A 24,852-nucleotide genomic window follows, 5' to 3' on the forward strand; every position below is an offset into this window, starting at 1 on the left:
AAGAGCACACACAAATTGAAGAGCAAATAGCTGCCCAGAAAGGAGCCTAAAGAACATACTTGTTGCAAGATTTATTCAACTGTTTTATCTGAGGGACTAGTAATTTTAACCTACACGAAATGTTGTTTGAAATAATTATACTGTTTTCAAGGGACAATGTAGAAGAGGAAAGAAAAAAGGAGGGGAGGAAAGCTGAAAAGAAGACTAATTGAGCAGCAAAGAGGAAAGAGAAACAGTATTGCCCAGCTCTTGATTCTAAGTTCATCCTCATGGCCATGCTATAGTATGGAAAAATTCCAAGCCCTGAGAAGTGGAAACAGAACAGGTAGGTTGAAACATTAGGAAAGTTTAGTAACCCTTCATATTTTAACCTCATCCTTACACTCCAAAAGAGAAAAATATCACAAAGGAAAAGGAACTGAGTTATGATTTGATTAAATAGAATGTAAACAGTAATTTGAAAACAAAGGGCAATGCAATTTGTTGCGTAGTCACACAACATTCCTCTTGGATTTGAAATTCACCAGCAGCAGTTCCACCCCTTTTGAAAGTACAGCCTGACGTCTGGGCTGTTCAGCCTGAGCAGCTGCTGGAGCTACAAAGCCTTTTTCATCCTCTGCCAGGATGGAAGTGATACGGTTTCCCAACCCATCTAGGATCCTATGTTTTTATTTTCATATTATCCTCATTCTGCTTCAGCAGACTACTGCAGAAAGAGAACTGAAGTTTGTGGCTGTAGTAAGTAGATTTTTTTCTATCTTGTTGCGGGCAACACAGGGAATTTGATAGGGCTGTTTAATCAAACAAGGTGTGTAGCTTCTTTACTTCTTTTTAGACTTAAAGATAACCACTGCTGCCCTTCTGCTCTACTGAGGTTAAAGACTTTACTGAAAGAAGATAAAAATGCCTCAAGATACAAAATTTTTCATCTCATGACCTCTAGTTATTCTTTCAAGATAACCGAACAACTTAGCTTTGTGGTAGATGCATAGTGCACAGGAGAGATCTAAGGTCAATGTTTACCTGTTCTTGCTTAATTTAGCTGAAACTGATGCATAGTCTGAGAGCTGATGATTATGGCCTACATTCTCTGTTCTTGGAAGCTGAAGCTTATGATGTTACAGAAGTTACCATAAAAACAAATGTATTTTCCATTTCAGAATAACTGAATTGGCACAGCAGTACACTGAGAAACAGAAAAGGGCATTTTTATGTAGAGATTTGAGATACATGTTGCATTAACTGCAGCTTGGTTGCAAATGGACTGTAATAATTTTTGGTGGGTCACTTCTTATTTTAAAGTCTCTAGACACTACTCCAGTGTCATTTCCCCAATACCTCAGGTAAAAGAGAGATTAATTCAGTGAAATAGTTTGGATTGTAAAGGTTGCATCACAGTCCTGTTCATTATAATTTCTTTTTTTTAGTAAGAGATATACTGATAAAGAATAGTTAGTGTAAATGAAAATTTTCAATACGAAGTTGTGGGGATTTGAATTCACATTTAGAAATAGGAATTTTAAGATCTTCTTCCACCTTTCTCTATTTGACACATTTTGTGCATGTGCAGTAAATAGACAGAAGTACGGTGTCCAACACATATTACCTAGCTCTACGTAAATTATTTCATATCTAGCTGTCTATTGGCTGTATTGTAGATGTGCCACTTGGAAAGAGGCCAGAGTCCACAGGAAAAACCAGTTCCTACTCCTGCTGAGGTTTACTGCCCTATCAGACACTACACATGGCAGGGACTCAACACTAACTCCAGTAACCTGTGTATAGCAATATACTTAAATGTTGTTTTAATGATAAAACGGAGACCTGGATATGCAGATGAAATCAAGTAATCAGCAAGCTTTGGAGAATTAACTGTTTCAAGGGGAGGAGACACGTATTGAATTGCAGCTGTTACTGTGTTCTATCAAGCAGTGATTTTGCAGCAGGAGTTACAGGAAATGCTCACCACTATGGAGCTAGAGGTTTCCTATCCAAAATCAGCTGCTTACCACAACTATGCAGCCACCTACCAAAAAAAAATAATTAGGATTTTATTTATTTATAAGGTAGCTTATCACAATTAATATTAAAATAATAGGTAAATTTAATCTAAAATGTCTTCCTTTTATCCCTGATACTTTTACTCAGACTGACCAATCTGCATAACAATTTACAATAGGCTTAATTTTATTATCAACATGCATCTCTTTTCTCAAGGCATGGTTTCTGTGTCTTCAATTGAATTTTGCCTTCTGAACTCACTGATTGAATTTTCATGGGAACAGAATTGCTAGCATGGACAAATAGGATAGGAATTAGCCCCAGAACATTTCACTGATATAATGAGATATAACGAGGGTATGGCTACAGTCAAGGTAAGTCTAAAAGGCATTTTTCTGAGATAATTCAATAGCCATTTCCCAGCTATACTCTGTAAGTTGCTATGTTTTCACCTGGGAGTAGTACTGCATTGTGAAGATATGTCATAATGACTTCTTTAAACTTTTTCAGCAGAACTGCACAATATAAATACATCTACAGGGAAGAAAAAATGGATAAATGTTCCCTTTTGCTCATTTCTAGAATTGTTCTGTGCTCTGGGAAGGTGACTTAATCTCTGCTCATGATATCCATCTTTGTGCTGATTCTGTGCATTTTGATTACTGGCCACAAGTCCTTTTGGCTGAAAAGCTCTAATTCAAGCCAATTTGTCAAAATGCTATTTTAATTTTCTTTCTCACATGTACATATTAGCCTTCACCAGAATTCCTGTGCACTGAATTTAGACTAGACATAAAAGAAGAAATTAGGAAACATGTAGGAACATCAGATGCCCAAGTAGAAATGAAATACTGGTTTATTGTGTCTGTATAAAGAAGTTCTGACCTGTAATTTCTGGCTCCACACAGGCATTTCACCTGTCATATATACAAAGAGGTGCGGTTTTTGAAGTACTGTGATTTCATCATGTCTTTCTTCCTGTAACTCAAGATAGGAAGTGTTGACTGAGCATGTCATCTATGTGTCTGATCAAGCCAAGCCATTTGAACCTTGACAAAACATGCTCAGTGTTTCTGCATCTATGATTTCCCTGAACTGGCAGCATGACTGGTTCCATTTCTCTCTTGCTTTTTCATCCCTGTTGCCAGCTTAAGATAAAAATCTTTTTGTTTGAAGTTGAGTCTGTCAATAAAGAATGTCTGTAAGAGGCTCACTATTACTCAGAGTCAGATAATTAATGGCATTTCTGAATGAAGATGTTATGTATATTATACATGCCATATTCTCAGTTTACCCTCTCCTCCACCCGTTTTTCTCCAATATGATTTTTCACCTAAGATTACTGGAAGTAAATACTGGCCGAAGTCTGAGCCATGTGGCCATTTTGATCTGAAGTGATCACCCTCACAAAGTTACAAAGAGTGAATGGGAGAACCCAGACACCAAATCAGGTTCAAGCTGTATTAGAGCTGAAGGAGAGGGTATTTGGTAACTATCCATCTATTGCTTTTGAGAACTGACTGAGGTGAAGCACCTCAGATAGAAGTACTGAAATAAATACACCAAACAGGTATACTTTGCTCCTTTTGTGTACATCCTCCTTGACCTCCCTTCCTTCTTGATTTCTAGTGTCTTTCCACCTTTTACGATGCCTCCTTGTTCCTTTTCTCTCATCCTGCCATGTTCTGTCTTCTGAAAGGTCAGGAATGCAATCTGTAGGCCAGGAGTAATAAATGCTGCAGTACATGTATTTTCAAATTAATTTGAAGGATCAACTCCTTTTTAACAAAATCCAAATGATGAATGTTGCAAAGCATATACTGATGAGCAAGTCATGCTCTGCAGGGAAACACTTTCTTTCCCTAACAGTATCAGGTGTTCTAATGAAAAAGACAAAACTTCCAAATACACAAGCTCTTCTTAAAGCTTTAAAATATATACTAAAAAAGTATCCTAAAATGTAGCTATGACTGAAGGAGTTAGCCTTTTAGGTTAAGTGGCTGTTCATAAGGTCATTGTTTCATTTCCAACTGCAACTGAAACAAGGTCATTTTCAGAAATAGCAAGCAAGGAGGTTTGAGCTCAAACAAAAATCAGTTGGCTGAAAAGCTTAGTCCTTCAACTCCTAAAAACAGGGTTCTGCTAAGTATCTGTTCTGTTCTTGCTACTTCCAACTTAGTATTAATATCACATTTATATGTCACTGTGCAATGAAGGTGCAGAAATACAAACAAGGAACTGAACTTTTTTTCTATTTTGTGTGGACTTAATGAAGCTGTGCTGCCTTTTAGAAGAGAACATACTCCACTGCTTCCATTTCTTAAGGTTACAAAGATAAAAAATATTTTTCTTTACATCACCTGCTCCCACATATATTTGAATATCTTTAAATCTTGATCTTTTTGCCCTCTAACCTCTGTTCAGATAAAATGCTACTCTGTTATGGCTTATGGAAAATTTTTAGGGTCCGACTGTTGTGACAGTGAAATACACACTGAGGATTATGTTGCACATTTAGTATAAAGTATCATAAACCAGTATTTAAAATCTAACATATTTTCAGTAATTTGTCAATAATAAAAAAGGCATATTTATTGGCAAAGTGTTGATCCATTGCTACATATTGCCTAACAAAATAATTTAAAGATGTCAGTCAGTTGGAATAACTGTTAGTTACCCATAAAAATGCTTTTCTGTGAAGCTGGATAATTTAAGAAGAAAGTATGCAGCTACATTTTAATTGGGAATTTAACCTTCATTCTTTAGAGTCATTAGCTTGTCCAGAAAAGCTGATGAATCCTACCTGACACCTATGTATGTCAGCATGTTAAAACACCAAGGAAATAAGCAGTGACACAAAAGTCCTCCTCACTCATTTTTCTTGCATGCAACTGAATCAGTCACCTGACAATGTAGCTCTTTACTTATTCTCCTGTTCACTAGAAATGCTCTGAGAAATTATTATAAAGAACGGAGATTCCACATTAGAAAGAAGAGAATTAAAAATTGCATAGAGAAGCAAAAAAAAAAAAGAAAAAGAAAGCTTTTATGGACTCTTGCTGTACTTGAACTCAGAAAAAAAAAAGTTTTTTTTTTTCTTGAAAACTGTGCAATTTCATGTTGATCAACATGTTGTTGATCATGGTGAAAAAAACTCCTTGATTTGCTGAAAAATATTCACTTCAATTTGGTCACATCTTTAGTGAAATTCAACTAGCAAAGCAAAAAAGTAACAAGCAGTTTTCTACATGGTTCTAATGGTAACACTTAGTCTAGCAAACCTTGCTGCCTATTGTAGAAAATTAACATAGGGAGAAATCCAATTCTGTTTGCTTTTAAAGGACAGTATTTTCCACCTCTGAAGTACCTGCTCTAGCACAGGTTCATGCACATTAGTCCAGAAGGCTGATGAAAAGGGTGTGTGTTGTAATTAAAACATTAAGCCACACTGCTTGTGTTTACTTTGAAAAATATAAACATAAAACACCTCCCAGTGGGAGTGGCAAACTAACTAGCAAGTACAAACCTCTCTGATGTTTGGGCAAGAATGATGTGGCTTAATAAGGCAATGGAGAGTATTAATTATAATCAAGCTCTATACCAGTGAGGTATTATGGAATAAATGTCACTTTATGAACAAATATACCATTCTTCCACATTGTCATTTTATTCTGCAGGAATGAGGTTCATTATGTGAACATTGATGCAAGCAAAGGTAATGTTTGCAACAGTTTAGGTCAGAATCCTGGAAGATTGTCTGGAGCCCTGTGAATTTGTATTTCAGCATTTCCTCTAATGTGAAACTTTTGTGGACTTCATTTTTCTAAGCCACACATGACATACTTAAGGAGGGTAATCCAGAATTTTTCAGAACCATTTAATCTAGAGTTGGCACTTCCTTTGTATGCTGGAAGAAAAATATAAAAAAGGCTCATTTAAGGTTTCTGATGTAAAAATAATATGACTGAATGTATCACACTGATATTCACCATGCTGGAGTGTTTGGGATAGGAAAGCGACCAAATTCTTTGCTCTCACTGAATTTAACAGAAAAAAAAATCAACAAACCTACAGACTTTCAAAAGTATTTTCATACATCTATGTAAAAGTATTAATAAATATTAACTAAGCTAACAGTCTAAAAGTTTATACTTTTTCATCTTTATATTTTAGGATGACTTTAGAGATCAAACATAAGAGTCATGTGTACATGGAGTTACTATTGAAGATACTGCTATGAAAAAAGCAGTTACCAAAAGTTTCAAGTGTCTATGCCAAAGTAATTAAATACTAATATAAGCACATCAGAAACTGGTTTAATATTCAGAGGTGTCGAATGTACAAAATTCAGTCAGATTTCTTGTCTAAGTTCCTAGCTATGGATATAATCTCAGCATTAACATCTTGGCTGATTAATTTTATGTTCTAGGAGGAAGACTCATCAGGCTCACGTCTGCTAAATTCCTATATAATTATACATATTCTTGTGTGTAAAGAATGTACTCCGATCCTACATGACTAGGTTTCTGCAGACTCTGCGATATTTTAATTTGAAAAATGGCACTGGAAGTGTAATGTATGCTTGACTTCTAGCTAGGTAATAAAGGAATGTTAACAGTAATTAAATAAATTTTTTTCATTGGTAATATTGTTAGGTTTTCCGACATGGTGACCGAACACCAATTGTAAACTTTCCGACTGATCTACACAAAGAAAGTGAATGGCCCCAGGGATTTGGACAACTTACCAAGGTACATTGACTTTCTTAGAACTTATATATGCTACTAAAATAGGAAGTGGGCAGATTTGCTTACGTGTGCCTCAGAAATGTTAGCAAATCCCAAGTACTAACAGTTGGTATTAGCAATACCCCGTAATTCCTAAACATTTTTGTAACATTATTCATCCAATTACTGTTAAATTGAAATCTTGTTCATCATAGCTTTATAACTACCTTCCTAAAAGCAACAACTTCCTGATAGTGTGTTTGCATTCAAACAAATGGCAAGTTTAAACGTTGTCTATACTCTTAACATTGATGAAGTTCCAATGACCACTACGTACTGGGCCCTGTGACAGGGTAAAGGAATGACGCCTGCCCACCAGGTCAAGTGATGAGTCCACATCTCATCATTTGACTGGTAACCAACTACTCGCAAAACAAGGGATGTCTTGCAGGAGAAGGCTGCTTCTAACATGCCTTCTAATAAGGTTACTTTCAGCCCAGATTTTCAGTAGGATGCACTGAACCTACTTCAACATCTAGCCTTAGCTCTTTAACTGTATCTGACATGAAATTCTGGAGCAAAGAAAGGCCAATGCATTTCCTAATACTTTATCATGATGCAGAAGCATGAATCAGAGTCAATTCAGCATTTGGTTTTTGAAGTGAGGCTTGAAGGATCTGTAAAATTCAGACGCTTGCACAACACATCACTATCTCCAGGTACATAGCTTATGTTGTAAGAAGAAACAAAAGTTTCTGCTTTGGCATGAATTTTGAGAGCTTTTTGCTATTCTATTATCTTTTTAGCAACAGTAGTAAAGAATGTAATTCTCTGACATCTAGAAGTTAGAAAGTTCAGCTCACAGCTTTTGAAATGAATAACAGAAAAGACAGCGTGCAATCTAACACAACTGCAGGTGCACCAAGGCAAACGTGAAAGAAAATCACTTAAGGCATGATTTGCAAGGCAGAAATTTATCAGGTTGATCCAATAGCAAAGCAATGACAATAATAAATACCAGGTTATCAATCACCCTTTCTCAGCTGTCACTAACTGACATGCATTGTAAAAAACAATGTTGATCATTAATAACTCCAGGAACATCCACAGAGCTACAGCACTGTGGAAACAGTACTTGTATAGAATCAGGCACATTGCCTTTCCTGTAGCAGATGTTGGAGTCTTAGCATTTCAGAATGTATCATTTTTCATAGATATGAGTATTTCTGTTAAAAATTCTAGATCACATACAACATATACAGTACTTTATATAAATGGTTAATGATCACTTAAAAACTGATTGCTGAAGACAAAAAATAAAACAGAAATGAAACTTCTACGTGAAGATCCTTCAGTGACCTTAATCTAATAGTCATCTGTTTGTTTGCCTCACAGACTGGAATGCAGCAGCTGTTTGAACTGGGACAGTACACAAGGGAAAGATATTCCAACTTTTTGAACAGCACATACAACCGGCAAGAGGTATATAGCAGAACTGTCTGGAGGACGTTTCTCTGGCATAGCAGAACTATAGACTTGTGCCAGATAAAAGCACATCATCATATTAATTTCATTAATAGAAAAATTAAGGTAATAAAAGAATAGCCCGGCTATCAAGTAAGGGTAAAAACATAGACTAGAGTCTAACTTTCAGCTCCTACATTTAGTTCAGGTCTTCTACTGCCCAGTTTTCCAGGACCGAACAGCTCCATGCCACCAAATTAATTGGGAAATTATACATAGTGACCCAATATTCCATTGAAAGGCGAATGAATGAGTATCCAACCATGTGATGGGCCATGCTCACATACTTCATCCTGTAAAAGAGAGGTCTAACAGTTGTTTGGATGTGTTTTTCGCATGGTACAGATCCATCGTGGGGAAGATACCACTATCATTTTGGTCTGTACGTGAGGGATCCGTTGATGGGAAGGCATAAAAGACTATAGCATTGCCCTGCTTCCAAGAGAAGTTTAAGTGCCTTCATTCCTGAGGTACAGCAGATGGATCATGGAATCATAAATCATTTAGGTGGGAAAAGACCTTTAAGATCATTGAGCCCAACAATAAACCTAGTGCTGTCAAGTCCATGGCTAAACCACATCCCTAAGTGACACATCTACGTATATCAATATTCCTCTGAATCTCAGAAGATAGAGTTTCATTCTTTTAAATCACGCTTTCTTATTCTTCCTAGTTCAATCTGAGGATCAGATTCCAAACTGAAAGTTTGCTTTGGCAATTTCATTTATGCAAATGAAGTAGGGCCCTAGGAAGCTGAGTTATGCTTTCACTGCTTTGATTTTAGGCAAAACGATAAAACTAAAAATGAGAATCCAGGATTTATGAGTTGGGTAAAATTTCCTTCTTTTTGGGTTTTGTTTTTTTTTTACTGTTTCCATTTTATTTTTAATCTTTTCCATTCTATCTTCAGTTTTACATCCAAAGTACAGACTATGATCGCACCATTATGAGTGCCCAGTCATACCTTTCTGGCCTCTTCCCACCAACTAGCAGCCAAATTTGGAACCCTGACCTTCTCTGGCAACCCATTCCAGTTCATATCCTGCAAAAATCAACAGACCAGGTGAGTACTGACTGGACACTTCCTATAACACCATAAACTTTCCCAGAATCAAAAAAGAGGAAAAATGGGGAAAAAAAGCTAAAAAATATTTTCTATTCTTTTTGAGTTCAATCTAATAGAAAACATCAACTGCAGCTACTGGCTGACAAGTATGTCATAGGCCAACTGTAATAGCTGCATGAATATCCTTCTTCTATAGTAGCAGAATATCTGAATTGTCATATGTGCTACCATTTTCTTCAAGGTACAGCCCTAACATTTCTCCTGGCAAGGACACTTTTGAACAATATTATAGGGAAGTTGCCTAAACCTTTATAGAGAACAAGTGCTTTTCTAAGCACCAATCAGCTAGACAGGCCTCTCCTCTTTGTCAAGTTTGCCCCATAGTTTATTCAAAGAATGGAATTTTCACCAGCCACTGTCATGACCTCTCAATTATTACTTTCCTATTCTTGTAGCACTTAGGCACCTTAATTACAGACAAGGGTCCTTTTATGCTCAGTGTTATACAAACATTTAATGAAACCCTAGTGCTTGCCTTGTGGTTCATAGTAAGAGCAGACCTACCTGAATAATAGGTCTTGCAGAGAAGTTTTACTATACATAGTTCTCTCTGACTGACTCAGTTGTACATTTTAATTTCCCTGGCTCCAGTGGCAAGGATCGTGTAAGGAACAGTGTGTTAAACAAGGATAAAAAGTTACTGAGTGTAATGACAGAAAGGGTAGTTTTCTTCTGCCTTTAAGGACACAAGTTGAGTTTAAGGAAATGTATACACCCCCCCAACTCCCCCATTAAATAACCGCCTGTCCAGTCACCAACATCAGAGGATGGACTCTGTCATTAGGGGGTGGCCGCATGTGCCTCCCATTGGCATTCCTCTATTCTCGGAGGCCATGCTTGAAAGCAGGTACAGAGAGAAGGGGTTTCCACAAACTGTATTAGGCACAATGTGATTCAGCTTGAAACTTCAGCAGAAGACTGAAAAAGCATCAAAGTAGGGAGAGCTTTGGCTAAATAAAACCTCAAAGGCCTTAGGGGAATCACAGTGCAGTACAATGACCTGTCTGGAGAAGGCAAGCTCATTTGTAGGAAACTATGGTACCTTACCACTTCTGCAGCTGCCTCGGGGAGTACTGATGTTTCACTGAAACACAACTCTAAGGCAAGTCAAAATTCCTATTAAATATGCAAATCACCCCAAAACAATGGTTCCCTTGTTAAATGAAGGAGAAGTTTGAAGGAATTTTCAAGCCCTAAGCAACAGTGGTAAACTGAGGCCAAGTACAGTCCTGTAAAAAATCCTCATCACAGCTTACTTTTTGGCCTGACAGGCAACAGTACTGAGTACTGCTTGATGAGGCCAAAGGGAGTGGCTTAATTAATAACATCTAGAGTGGGATAATTATACCATAGAGCAGGGAAAACATTTGTTATTGTGTAATTAAGCAACATTCTCCAGTTCATATTGCAGCTTTAAGCCTTCACCCTCCAGTGTGCTGCTGTTACAGAAAAAATGCACCCTTGGAAATCCGTCCATGTGAAAGTGTACTAGTGTCAGTTGGTGGCTGCTGCAAGCTTCATGTTGATAAATCAAAAAGAAAAGATGCGCACTGGAAGTGCAGTCTGCTAAGGCTCACCCAAGACAAAGCAGACCTTCTTGCACATACATAAGCCATAGATCTTGAAGTTAATTTTACCACTGTATATTAAAGTCAGTTCCTTGCCATGATTTGTACGGTTGACAGGATAATATCAGTGCCGGGTCAAAAATGCTCTAGTGATGCAACATAAAGTGCTGAAACAACACAAGCTTATTTTGCTCATCATAACTTTCTACTGACACTTTATGCTGGATCAGATATCATCTGTCCTTCTGCAACTAGTGTAAAGTGTATTTGCTAGAGCAGCATCGGATGGACACATATGTATTTACACATGGTTCAGATAAATATGTACTATCAGGTGACCTCGTAAAGCATACACTTGGAGTTATTAAAAGTGAACCATATCCCTAAAAAAGAACAGAGCCATTAAGCTCACAGCTTTTTAGTATTTCAGGAGCACAGTTTCTTTTTCATTCTTCTTTCAAGTTCTGTCCATTAAGCGATACTTAAAATGCTTAATATAATATGCTGCTTATCTCCAAAGAGATGAGAGCAGGATGTGTAGATGCAGAAGCAATTCATATTCCAGTACCAGGTGGACTCAAGCTGCACCTGGGGGGATTCAGAAATTAAGAAGGAATTGTTAGCTTTTTTAAATTCCTGATAATGGACCTTGATCCATTTCTCAAAGTGATCCCCTGACAGATTAGCATAATTGCTTTTTGCCAAAACTGAGACAAATCAAGCTATTATAGCCACAAGTAGCCACTGAAAAAAGCAAGTTACCACAGTTCATTGCTTATGGTAACTGAATTCATGAACAAGGTACCTGAACAAACCATTATGGAGTAGCTGTACACAGCCATAAATCTATATAACAAACATTACATCAGCAATCTCAGGAACAGAAAAACTAGAAGTCTGATGATTAATTATAGAACTATTCTAAGTTTTGTATCTCTTGTTTCAGAGGCTCCATTTTCCTCTGCCTGACTGTCCCCGTTTTGATGAACTTCAGAATGAAACACAAACATCTAATGAATTTCAAAATAGAATACAACCATACATGGTAAGACAAAATAAAAAGGAACCAAAATCTAAGAAGAAGGAATGTAAGTAAGATGTAACAGTTACAGAATTGCATTGTTTCCTTTCACTAAAATGAAAAAAAAAAATCCTGAGGGCTTTCTTAAAATTGGAAATTTAGGCCAATAGAATCAAAAAGTATGTTTTATATGCTTATGCATTTCTCACACTTTTCTATATCAATCTTTTAAAATGTGACTTTAACATTAATTTTCTGAGACTATTTAGAGCTGTATATAATTAAAGTTCCATGATATGAGGGGAGAAGAAATTTCTGGATGCAGTGATGTCATTCCACAGGGTAGCACAAAATGAATCTGAGTAAATCTGATAAATGTGAAACTTTGCAAGATTTATTCCTTCCTGCTGTGTTTTTCTGAACTTGACACTACAACAGAGGACTAAAGAAGCCCATCCAGGTGAACACTCTGACTTAAGTAAATTTTTCTGAGATGTATTTTGGATCCATTACAAGACACGCTTCTGTTTTGGCCCTGACACAAGTCTTGACAGTGAGAGATTAAAAATTTCTGACTCCAGTGCTGCAGAAAGATGTAGGTATATGGATGTTATACCTGACTCAAGCAAATGTGTTCTTGTGGATAACAATTGCTCTAAACAGTGGTTACTGCTGCTCTCATTTGTCTACCATGCACTTCATAATAGCACTACTGCACAAAAAAGCATGGGTCTCATGTTCCTCATACCCCGACTGCACCTGTACACATTCTCTCTAAGTCACTTCAGGCTTACTGCTTGGGCTAAACCAAACAGTTTCCTTTTTTGGCTTATTTCTAACCTTTTGCTAGCTCAGCTGCTCTGGTCAGCCTTACTCACCTGCAGTGGGAGGGCAGTTAGGGCTTCACAGCTATCCTATCTCTCAGCTACTAGTATGAAACAGGTAACATGGGAACAAGGGTTATTAAAGAGTCCCTGTGGTAGCATGTAGCAAGAATCCCTATGGGAATTGTTGTGGAACTATTACATAGATATTCAGCTCCTCTTTAATGGTAGAAGGAAAACCTAGTTTCATTTTCAATTTCTTTTTGCCTCATCTTGAATATTTGCCTCAGCTGTCTTTAATTTTCTATTTTCTCCTCAACATTTTTCTCATGTTCCTTTTCCTTTAGTGCCTTCTGTGTATCTGAAGGCTTGAGATGACTGAGGTAGTCTCCTGAAACAGTCAGAAGAGAGAAGAGTGCAGTGCAGAGAGCACCAGACTTATCCATAGCAGGGCTGAGAAAAAGCAGTGTCTGAAACAGAGATCAGTACCTTGAGATGATTACAAAATGAAATCTGCAACCAAAATCTTCTCCTAAAAGGGCTTCACCCATGTAAAATTAAACACTACTGTGTTGCCAGGTTGGGTGCTAATGAATCTGTATGCATATATGTTCCATATGTATTGAGTATTTGTGGTATACACTTCACTTTTTTCCCCCCAGGATTTTTTACGAACAATGGCAGTTAATACAGGACTTGAACTAAATCATCTTAAAATACTGGACAATTTCCAGCTCTGGAATACATACGATACTCTACACTGTGAGGTAATAATAATACAATAGAGGTCAGGAAAGAGTATAACTCCTAAGCCGGGTTTCAATTAAACCATGGCAATGTGATTTCATAGGAATGAGTTGCCTTCTCTCATGGATTTGCTTGCTTTTTTTTTTTTTTTTTTAGTTTGAATTTAAGTTCTAATTTAGTGCATTGGTAAAAGATAACCCAAAAAACATGGTTTACAGCTTGGGAAATTGCTGTTTCCTTTGGTTTTCTCCTGAAGTACTGGTACCAGAATCCATTCCTTTTATTATCTCATTTTCCTTCCGAATATGCTGCTATAGAATTATTTGAGCGTGCTGCCTAGGTCATATTTATGATTTTTAACAGGAAAATGACATTATTTGATTTAATCTATCAACAGCCAAATGTCTAAATACTCAGATGTTCAAAATGAGAGGTAAGATTATGATCTCTCAGTTAGAAAATTAGGAGATTATGATTGCTACCAGGGAATAAAATCAGACTGGCTCAAAGCATGGAATGATTCTGTTTGGCCCAGTCATTATGAGCAGCGTGTGAAGGCTGCTGAACATATCCTCCACACACTGAGGCACTTAAACACTGTAAGACACTGTCACTGTTACATGACTGGAGAGTGACACTTGCCTGTTAATGGCCAGTGATGGAACTGGCACCTGACAACTGCATGGAAAAGGCAGGAAGAGCTGTAGCTAGGTTATACCCTGAAGACCCAGAGGAAAGCAAGAGAATAAGACACGTCTGCAATCTTTCACACTAGCAAAACCAAAAACATACATATATAGCAAGAACACATTAAACCTACAAGAGAATCCCTTCACATGGGTGTTTCCCCTCTTCCCATCCACCCACTTCAGGTTGATCCCCATTCCTACAAAGTGTATTTCAGGGAATGCTGGTGAGTGAAACCTCACTGGGCAAAGAATTGCAGGACAGAGAGTCTAAATGTGGTAGTGTGGGGCTGGGCAATAGGATGATGGAAACCAGTTGAAGAAAAAAACATTATTTTGTTTTCCTTTATCACTAGGGTATTCACAATTATACTCTCCCTGTATGGGCCACCAAAGATGTAATCGACAAGATGGAAAAACTGGCAGAATTGTCCTTATTATCACTATTTGGGCTTTATAAAACAGAAGAGAAATCACGACTACAAGGAGGTAAATTAAAAAATGCACAGCTCCCAGAAAGGAGACAATGTTTATGATAATGTGCAACATCCTGTCACCTGACTCATGCAAAATTATTGATACAGAACATTGGTTTGTAACTATGGACATTGGATGCCATATTAAGCATGAAAATACATGCTGAATGCTGGCATTTGCATGGATGATATATTGAAACAAGGTGTAAACATTAATGTATTAAGTTATACCATAGTTTTTAAGGGATTAGGATTTTAAGAAAGAATATAGAAAATCAAGGGAAAATTCAAGCCCTCATGGGTATGATCATTATTTGTCTCATACTAGGTTAGATTAAGTTTATATTCTGTTTCTCCATTTATTCTAATTGTTTCCTGACCTTTGTTTTTCCTTTTGATGTACTGGTTATATATTGCGCCCAAACCTTAGCAACACATTGGTAGCTCTCTGAGAGACTGATATAAAGCTGCTCCGGAACAGTCTGAGTCTGATCAGAATAGAAGTTGAGAGATTCACGTTATGTCTATACTGCAAGAAATGGCATTACTGCTTAGCTCCAAAACTGGGGCACACAGGTTATGCACATGCTAACGCTACTTCAGGACACAACCCAGGAATTTATCATATGATCCTCAGGTGTCCATGAGCAGGAAACCCAAACAAGTCAGCTTGTATGTCTGCAGGCTGGACTGTTCAGGGCTAGCCTTTGTAATGCACGTACCCTGCAGTCTAGACCTAGGTAAAGAGTTATTAGCAGCCTCATCATCTGGGCATATATATCACCAGATCCATCCATATAGTAATTACAGGCCCAGCCTGCATTAAAGCCTTCTAGCTGGTAGCTGGCCATATCATGTGCTCAGGACGTTTTTCCTAGTGTTACACCAGTTACGTCCTCTTTCTCTAGAACTGTATAAATTGTGTTATGAGGAATTTCTGCTGCCCTTATCCCATTCGTTTTCGAATATCTCTGGTCTAGAGAATGAGAACAAAAGAGCTTTGGAAAAACGAAGAATTGATACTGTGTGACTTGTTGGAAGTAAACAGTTAAAAATATTTCTTCAGCACGTAGAGAGGAAGAGGCTAGCACAGCTGTCATTATTGCAACACTCCAAACAGACAAAAAATGATGGAGAGGAGGTCTCAGCATAACAAAACTGGAAGCATCATTAGCCCCAGTTCTCAATACAGTTCTAGATGATTTCCTGTAAATTCTGCCTCTTCACTTGACCTGGATGATATATTTCACCTCTGTAACGTTTTCTCTCTAGTTATGGACTTATAGTAAGCTAAAAAATGAGCACAGGACCCGAGTAGATGTCTTCTATTTGATACTCAAAATCTTTTGTCTTTTTGGTTTCTATGCAAATATCATCTCTTCATTCCTCTTCCTTGTTCCAATCTCTTTAAGGTGTCCTTGTGAATATTATCTTAAATAGTATTAAGCAAGCTGCCAATTCTTCAAAACAAAGAAAAATGGAGGTCTACTCTGCAGTGAGTATTTTCATGTTTCATAAATCTTGCTATGATTTTACCCATAAAAGACCCTTAAAGAGAATAATCAGTCTCCCTGTAAGTTAAATGAATGAATAATATAATATAGTTCAATTCAGCTAACAAGCTGAACACCAGTCAGTACAAGAACACAGCAGAAGCATGGATCTCACCTCAGTTTCAGTCAAACCGCATTTGGTAAAGAAAACTACATATTTTATCATCCATTTTTTCTGCCTAATGGTAGAGTTTCTGTAAGTTGCATCTTTCCTTAAGTGCTCCTAACTCAGAGATGCTGGCACATAGCAGAACTTCAGTTGCGCCTCCAAACCTTTCCTCTGCTTAGAATAGGATGACATAGCTGTGGATTCTTTTTGTTTATTTTAGCGGATGAAGAGGGCCATTCGGGTCAGACCAAGCTCCACTTAGCTCATTCATTATCCTGTCTCTGACAATGGCCAACGGCAGGGAAGAATGTGAGAATAATGTCAGCACAGAGTGATGCTTCCCCTGATACAACCGTCCAGCAATCTGTGGCTTAGGACTTCCTGAGATAGAATCTGTATCTGAGTGTTTGATAGCTCTTGACAAACTTTCTTCCATCAATTTATCTAATCACTTTTTTAATGCATTTATACTTTTGGCCTCTGCAACATCCTGTGGCAATGACTTGTGTATTGAAAGAAAAAAAGTACTTCCTTATTTTTTTTTTAAACTGAGCTCCTTCTTAGCATTTCTATTGTGAGAAACAGGGGATAGTCATTCTTTATTCACTTTTTCTGGGTCACTGATGAATTTACTATTTTCTGTCATACCTCTTCCACCTTTCCTTTTCCAAGATAGAGTCCTACTCTATTTAAATCTTTACTCATGTAGAAACCACTCAATATCTTAAATCTTCCTTGCTGCTTTTTTCTGTTTTCTAGCCCTATTGTATTATTTTTGAAAAGGAAGAAGTGCATACAGAATTTTTTTCATTGCTGCTTTAATGCCTTGAAGCCAACTATACTCTTATTTTTGAAACTGATCAGTCTAAAAAGTTCCAGATCCTGAATAGAAATTAAAGCATAGCTATTAGACTATAATACAAATAACCCTAGAAAATATGTATACAAAGATGCTTGTAAAATTTAGGAATCGAGGTGACTGGACTTCCTTCATTCAGCTCTTCCTCCTGGCATACCCTGCAAGAGGAGGGACAATGGGGAGAGAAAGAGACTCAAGATGGAGGGGAAACTCATTCCATCAAAATAGAAGCCAAACTGAGATTTTATTGTATAAATCCAAACGGAAGGAAGAACACTTCAAAAAGTTCTGGAGTGTGTGTGGAGGCGAGAAGAGTAGTCTTTGTTCACAACTGTTTGTCTGTTATACCACTGAAAAAAAGTACTTGTATCTTCACTTGAAATGACTTAGAATATATTACTTTATACTGCCTTAATCTGACCTTGGAACCCAAAACACTGCTGAAGGAAGGAGTAGCAAAATGCACTGAAAAACTAATTCATTATTCAGACCACATCTTCCTTTCCCTCAGTATCTCTGTCTCCAAAATATTGCCAGATGGTGTAAGACACATACTGCAGGAACTCTTTGAAAATGCCTCAGGGCTGTCTGTAGTAATCTGTTAACATGTTTTTCCCAATGATTAATATACCTAATACATTTTTATGGTCAAATTTACATAGTTTTTGTTTTATCTTGATTTCCACTCCATCTCTACTCGTCTCATTACTCTGGATAAAAGGTAGTTGACTTAACTGACTTTCAATGATGGATTATTTTTTTTCCAATAGCATGACACCACAGTTGGGGCCCTCCAGATTGCTCTCAGTATTTTTAATGGAAAACTGCCACCATATGCTGCTTGCCAGTTTTTTGAACTCTACCAAGAAAGCAGTGGGCAAGTATCCTCTTATCTATGCAAGAACAAGGAGTGTTTGGAAATTGGTTCCCTCTTCCCCAAAATATTTTTCATCTCAAATATTGCGAGGAAATATAAATTCATTTTAAACTGGTACTTCACTGAGTAGGCACAAAGTTGTATTAAAACTAGGAAAAAATAAGTTTGCTTATGCGTATGCATCTGTGTGGTTTGAAAGAGAGGAAGAAGAGGAAAACACACTTTACCAGCTGGAAGTAAATGGTAAAATAAATTTTCCTGATTCTTCAAATGATAGCAACAACATATCCAAGGCACCTCATAAATCCCAAGGTAAACGAGTTGGTTTACAAGAGCCTGGTGCTGTTGCCATTCAAGGAGCCTTCAGAAGGGCCTTTTGAGCTGACTGGTGACCTGTGCAGTAGTGTAACCAGCTTTGGCAAAGTGAGCTTTCCAGGTGTTTTTCACAAAGCCTCCACTCCTGAAGAACAGGTTCTAGAGCAGGATGCCAGAGCCTATTTCCAACATTCTATCTCTAAATAGGAAAACTTCAGTTTAAGAACTTTTTTAAAAAAATCTTTTCAATGTTGTTAATCAGGCGATATAGCATTGAAATGCATTATCGGAATGACTCTTCAAAGGATCCTTACCTACTCACTCTGCCAGGATGCACCTCTTCTTGTCCACTTGAGAAGTTTGCTCAACTAGTTTCTCCTGTGATAACAGAAAATTGGTCAAAAGAATGTGGGAAGAAAGACAAAATGAAAGGTAGTGTAACAGCATTGTATTTTCTACATAAGACATGGAGGCAAAAATTGTATCAACGGCTCCAAAGGTACCTTTCACACAATAGATAGATCTCCCTTTAACAAGTGCGGACAGCTTTACTACAGACAGGGAAAGCTGACAGAAATTAAATTTCTCTGAAAATGTGAAGAGTAGACTTGTCCACCAGTGTGAAGGCAGTGCTACTATTAGCATACTCACATAAGGAGCTACTTAAAGGCCATGGCCAAAACTAGAGCTCTGCTTGTTGAGAATGTCCAACAGAAGTATTAATGTGGGTGCTATGAAAGGAGTCCTGTGTATGCTGGATGCATCAGACCTGCAACAGACATCTGTAGATGTGAAGCAAAAATGGCTTGCACATGCACAGTAAGATCGATGCATCTGTATTTCTGGCACATGTACTATGAATTGACACCTTAACCTCCACTGTACAGACAGAGTGCAGCTGATCCATGCAGACATAGCAGCTATTTGCCTTGGACTACCAGTCAGCTGACAGCTGATAACCTCTTCCTGCCTCGATATTATTTCTAGGAGGGAAGTGAAGGGCAAGGCAATATATGCTACTTTCAAACAGTCCTGGTATTTCCCCCTTTCTACATATATTTGGTGTTTTGCTGATCCCTGATGAAACTCCTCATTGCGTTAACTACACATGGTCTGTCTTGACCTGTGAAAATCTAGGAGTAAGATCTACCCATGCACAGGAAGCTACCTATGCATTTCCAGGACTGAAGTATACGCTTTTGTACTTATGTTGCGTATGTCAGTAATGCATATGTCAGTAAATGCAGGCTATGTGATCTTGCCAGAAGTATGAACAAAATGTAACTATATTTCCATTGTACATGATATCTATGCATGTCTTTCATTAACTCCCTTTTCCTTTATTGTTTTTCCTTCACAGATATTTTTATTGGATTTGATGTTGCTGTTGGCTTGTTGTTCATTTTTGACCTTGTACTGCTCTACCTGCTTTATCATTATGGACGCTGCAGGCGCAGAAACAATTACCAAGACATTTAACGGAGAGGTAAAGAAATGAAAGAGAGAGCAGCTAGACACTGAGCAACCCTTGAAGTTGCTTATATCCATCAGTTTGCTCTGGCCAAATTAATCTCCAAAGCATATTCAATAATTTTGAACAGCTGAGGTATCTGCGGCCTAGCTCCTAAAAGACTAAACATCTGCAGTGAGACATACTGTAGAAATACATTATTGTTAAGAATTTACTTTTGTAGGAAGATGGAATTACTCCAATTTATATCTTTAGGTTTTCTACTACCATTGATCACTCTTAAAGTAACCAGTGGGGTGAGGAGATGCTATGGCCTCTGTTTTACTTTTATATTGCCTATTACCATTTAGCCCTCTGCTGTTCAATGAGTCTTCCTTCAAAATCACAGTTTGTAATATTTTCCTTCTTATAAATGGCTATTTTGTTGATGCACAGGAAGATGTTTCAGTGAGCAGAAGCTGCAATTACTGTGTGAAAAAGATTCATGCCAGCACTTGGGCATACTGTTTCTGCATTTATTCATGCAAATCTATGCATGAGTTTTGACCTTGGCCTTCAGCTAATAAAAGTCTGCAGCCTGCTTTTGAAAGGAGTTACACTACCATAGCTATCACTGAAATTGGCAGAAACTGGGGAGAGCTCTGTCACATACCCAGGCATCAAACAAGAAGCTTAGTGCAAAAGGATCTTGGTCAGTGTCCACAACTTCAGTAATATGGATAAGCAAATACATAAAATCTATTTCTTGTTGCTACACTGCTTTGCTGTTTTTCTGAGCTCTGAGTCATAAATGATCCTTTGCCCTGCATCTTTTCTACAATGCAGCTGTTTACTGTCCTGCTTCAGGTCCCTTCTGTAATTTTATTTCTTCGAGCCACTCTTACAATAATTTCTCAAGCTATCACTCCGTTCATCACTTTTCCATTTTAATTTGCAATAACTCCTTTATGTCCTTCCTATGTTCAAAATCCCTTATGTTAGCAAGATACGCACTGAAAGTAAGGAAATAACATTTCTGCTTTTTGTAGGTTTATCTCTTCTGTGTAATATATTTTTTTCAGATTGTAAGCTCCTAAGGGCAGGGAATGTGTTTCCATAATTGCTTTCTAGTATCATAAGCACTAATATTGCTGTATAAAATACTGCCTATCATAATATGTTTCAAGGGCTGAATCAAGATTTTTTTATCCTGTAGTCCTGCAGAGGATACTGTGAATTACATTACCATGGAGAAGCCTTTTTGAAAATCAAGACAACTATACAGACAGGTGCCAGCAGCAAGTCCAGCCCAACAGATATAATGAGCAATCGTGTGCTCAAGCTAATGAGTCCTGTTGAGGTGCAGAAGTCTAGAGAAAGCTGAGAGATGGAGCTGCTTAGCTCAGGCATAGCATCATATCGATGTGAATACGTTGCTTCCGGACAGACTGACTTTGACTCACATCTGTGGGTTGCAACTTGGAGCCCAGAAGCTTGGGTCAGCTACCACTGATCTAGAGATCAGCCCTCAGTATTGCAGCTATGGACACATTTAAAATGTGATGTAGTTAGATGTACTGATATTAAATAGGATAAATCAAAAATAATAGCAAAACTTGTGAGAATACAGCACTTTCCAAACATCATTGTATTTTCTCATAGTCCCTTCAGGTACTGATGTGTCCACCTTTTGAAGCAGTATTTCCCACTCAGTAAAAAGCTTTTGCAAGTATCCCTGATGTTTCCATTTTATCTGTTATAGGAAGTATCATAAATAAGTGATGGATTTGATTCTTAGATGGTAAGGATGTTTTATTGTATAACAATTTGGGGCAAAGCTGTCAAAAAGCTGATCCTTAAATCAGATTTTTTCGATGTACAAGCTTCATATTGTAACTAGTAGTTCTGATCCTCAGTGCAAAAACTTAAAAGAAAAGTCTATATTGCAGTCAAAAGTGTTACAGTAGCTCTAGGAAAAATGCCTGAGCTGGCTTGCTTACTGTTAGCAGTGTACCCATAGTGGGGAAAAACTCAGGACTGACTGCAAAACTGATCCTGTCTCCTGAGTATATATATACTCAGTAATTAGCTGATGCTGAGCTCTGTATTACCACGGCCACAGCGTTGATGGTACTCACTTAAGGATTGATTGAGTATCTTTTATTAGAGGCAGTCAGATGCTTGATAAATGAAGATATATAGTTGACTAATAATGTGCAGTAATAACTGGTTTTGAGATATCAGAAAGTCGGTTGCACTCCACAAGAAGTAGAATGGGGCATGTTTTTTCCAAGATTGCTTCTTAGTAAAAGAACTACAGACAGACAGAAAGTAAAATATGAAGTGTCTGAGACATCTTTTGTGGTTTATGATACTCAAGCCTAGGCTGTTACAGAGAATTTCAGGACAGGAGGCAATACTAGCTGCAGCAGGAGCTATCATGAAGTAATTTTATTGTAGGGACGCCTTTTTGCTAACCGACTTGAAAATGACCATGCACTTTTAGAGAGGATCCAGTGAATGAATACAAGTTACACAGAATGTAATGGATAGGTCCAGATGCTGTAACTTCAGAATTAATGAAGGTACAATAAAGATGTAATACATTATTAATGCAGGCCCTGAATCTCAGTTATAGTAAAGATGCTTTGTCTTGCTGTGATTAAATCATGTAAAATTTCTCCAGTGCAGTAAAAGGTTGTAAGCACCAAGACAAGCTTGTGGCTTTTTAAATTTTTCAGCCATATTTAAAATTTGCTTCGTATAATCTGCAGACTGTTTGTGATTAGAAAATATCTTGTCTCCAAGCAACTTGTAGCACTGCAATAAAGTATATTAAAGAAACAATTCAGCATTTGCAATTGTATTTGAGTGAAAAATAATGGAGCTTTCAGTATGCTTAGAGTTTCCAAACAAAAGTGAATGTTCAGATTTGCTCTTTCTATAAGAACAGATTTTTAAAACACTGATGCTTTGACACAGATAACACTAATGTTGATGACATTAAGCTCTTCCATTTGCCCTCTAGCAGTGACCTCATCTGCCTCTATGATAATTATGGTAGCAACTAGAAGCTCTGCAGCAGGGTTTTCTGGTGCATATGGTAGACAGCAGTGCATACACAGCACTTTCCAGCTATGTCTGGAACAATCAATTCCTCTTACTGAATTGATTTCATTCTGGAACTTGTTTATTCACAGTCCTGAATATTGCACACACTGGGTCAGTAGAGCAACACCAGTAACACCAGCTCAGTCTGGAGCACTCATGTTCATTTGTGCCTGTAATGTAGGGACATTTGATCCAAATGATATTACTTCTTCTCACTTAAATGCATTTTCTTATGTGTGGTAAGATACAGAAAACAGAATAAAAAGTGCACTGTATTAATAAAATAAAATAAAATTCAGTCCAAAAAATCTTGACTTTGGATTGAACCCAAAAAGACAAAGGCTATGTATCTAAATTTTTCTCCACAAACAAAGAAATGCTAAAATCTATACTCTACAAAGAATAAAGATTTACAGTGATGGAATTTGACAGTGATGATGAGGTACAGGCTGGGTTACTCTTGGGCATATAACTTTGGCCCTTACGAATCCATGTTGAGGTGACATCAGCAATATTGCATGGGATTGTATTCTTGGCATAAAATAGCTGAAAATACTGTACTCCTTAAAGCATTTCTTATAAAATGGGGACGAAACGTGGAAATTTACCTATAAATGGCTAGCTTTATTGATTCAGATAATAATGCTTCTTCATCAGAAGTTGCCAAGTATTAACACTGAAACGAATAAACACAAGTTGCTACTGAAGTAATAGTAAATCATTTGAACTATTACATTACATGGTCTCTTCTATGACTAGGCAATTTCACTTCCAAAGGGATTTTAGCACTGGCAAGGCCTGCAAGAGCACATTTAGGAGATCAGGTATAGTTGAAAAGACAGTTAAAAAGACATGTCCAAACTCAAGTTGTGCTAATTTCTGTAACTTCTCTTAAAGTAGAATAATGACACTACTTCCTCTCCTGAGACTGATAGTATACTGCCAAATTAATCCACCCTGCTGACTGAGGTTCCAGTGATCTTTTAAAAAATACGTAGAAAAATTTATTTTTCAGTTCAAAATAAATAGAGGCAAAAGACAATTACCCTGGCTCCATTTCTATACATTTAGCCAGAATCAGGTCCATGTCAAAAAAAAAGGGTAATTTCTCTGTGCTTTCTTTATGGCAACTAAAGCTCTTGCCCTCTTCCTGTAGGGAGCCCTTGACTTCAAAGGACTTAGCAATTCTACTAGCTCACCTACACTATAAACTATGGAAAGAAATGTTGTAAGATGCAGGATGATCATAAAGCCTTTTCTTTAGCAAGACATGTAGATGTGGTGCTTAGGGATATGGTTTAGTGGTGGACTTGGCGGTACTAGGTTAACAGTTGGACTCAAAGATCTTAAACATCTTTTCCAATCTAAACAATTCTTTGATTCTATGAGAATTAAAAGGCTATATGGACTTAAAAACCTATAACTTAAGGCCCAAATAGGTAAGTACATGTCCTATATTCTCTAAAATACTGGTCTGGACAGCATTTGGATCTATAATTACAGGAAGACTAGCAAAATTCTGTTATACCCACAACTATCAAGCTGATTGAGGACATTTCCAGTACTTCAGCGAAGCAGAGCTCCTCCATACTTTCCATTCTAAGGCTCCTCAGAGCTTCTCCTGGCTGCTCTTCAGGAAGCAGCAAGAGCTGAAGCAAATCTGAAGCTCAATTCTTGTTCAGAATTTTTGAACCACATGCACTTCAGATTAGAATGGATATGATAAATAAATTACTGTTTGTTGTATGACAGTTTTTTACTTGCAAAATTAAGACAGATGTATTTTTACAGTACAGGCCACCTCCTCCAGGGCAGAAGAGTTAAATGAACAATTCAAACATAGTATGTTACACTTGTAAAAAGACGAGACCATTTGCT

The 24,852-nt window shown here is 37.4% G+C and overlaps 1 protein-coding gene and 1 long non-coding RNA gene across 2 annotated transcripts in view; one reads left to right on the forward strand and one right to left on the reverse strand.

Moving 5' to 3' along the window:
• The first annotated feature begins 622 nt into the window (after positions 1–622).
• LOC130148088 (prostatic acid phosphatase-like) lies at positions 623–23,090 on the forward strand. Its single transcript, XM_056336264.1, has 11 exons — positions 623–738; positions 6,657–6,752; positions 8,124–8,210; positions 9,163–9,315; positions 11,893–11,991; positions 13,454–13,558; positions 14,581–14,713; positions 16,113–16,195; positions 17,992–18,098; positions 18,676–18,845; positions 19,774–23,090. The coding sequence occupies exons 1-11, from the start codon at positions 625–627 to the stop codon at positions 19,890–19,892; spliced, it is 1,266 nt and encodes a 421-aa protein (XP_056192239.1). The 5' UTR covers positions 623–624; the 3' UTR covers positions 19,893–23,090.
• Positions 11,454–24,852, reverse strand: part of LOC130148091 (uncharacterized) — a 29,260-nt gene continuing 15,861 nt past the window's right edge. Inside the window, exons 3-4 of the long non-coding RNA XR_008821468.1 lie at positions 18,728–18,791; positions 11,454–11,534 (exon numbers count right to left, since the gene is read on the reverse strand). This is a non-coding gene — a long non-coding RNA (uncharacterized LOC130148091). The remainder of the gene's footprint in view (positions 11,535–18,727; positions 18,792–24,852) is intronic.

The sequence above is a fragment of the Falco biarmicus genome, chromosome 4 (assembly GCF_023638135.1).
Source record: "Falco biarmicus isolate bFalBia1 chromosome 4, bFalBia1.pri, whole genome shotgun sequence".
NCBI lineage: Eukaryota > Metazoa > Chordata > Aves > Falconiformes > Falconidae > Falco > Falco biarmicus.

What these genes read in the sequence shown, in the direction of transcription:
- LOC130148088 (XM_056336264.1), top strand. Translation starts at nt 625, where the DNA reads ATGGAAGTGATACGGTTTCCCAACCCATCTAGGATCCTATGTTTTTAT. An exon ending in AACTGAAGTTTGTGGCTGTA is followed by an intron (nt 739 to 6,656) that starts GTAAGTAGATTT and finishes TAATATTGTTAG; the next exon opens with GTTTTCCGACATGGTGACCG. An exon ending in GCACATACAACCGGCAAGAG is followed by an intron (nt 8,211 to 9,162) that starts GTATATAGCAGA and finishes TTCTATCTTCAG; the next exon opens with TTTTACATCCAAAGTACAGA.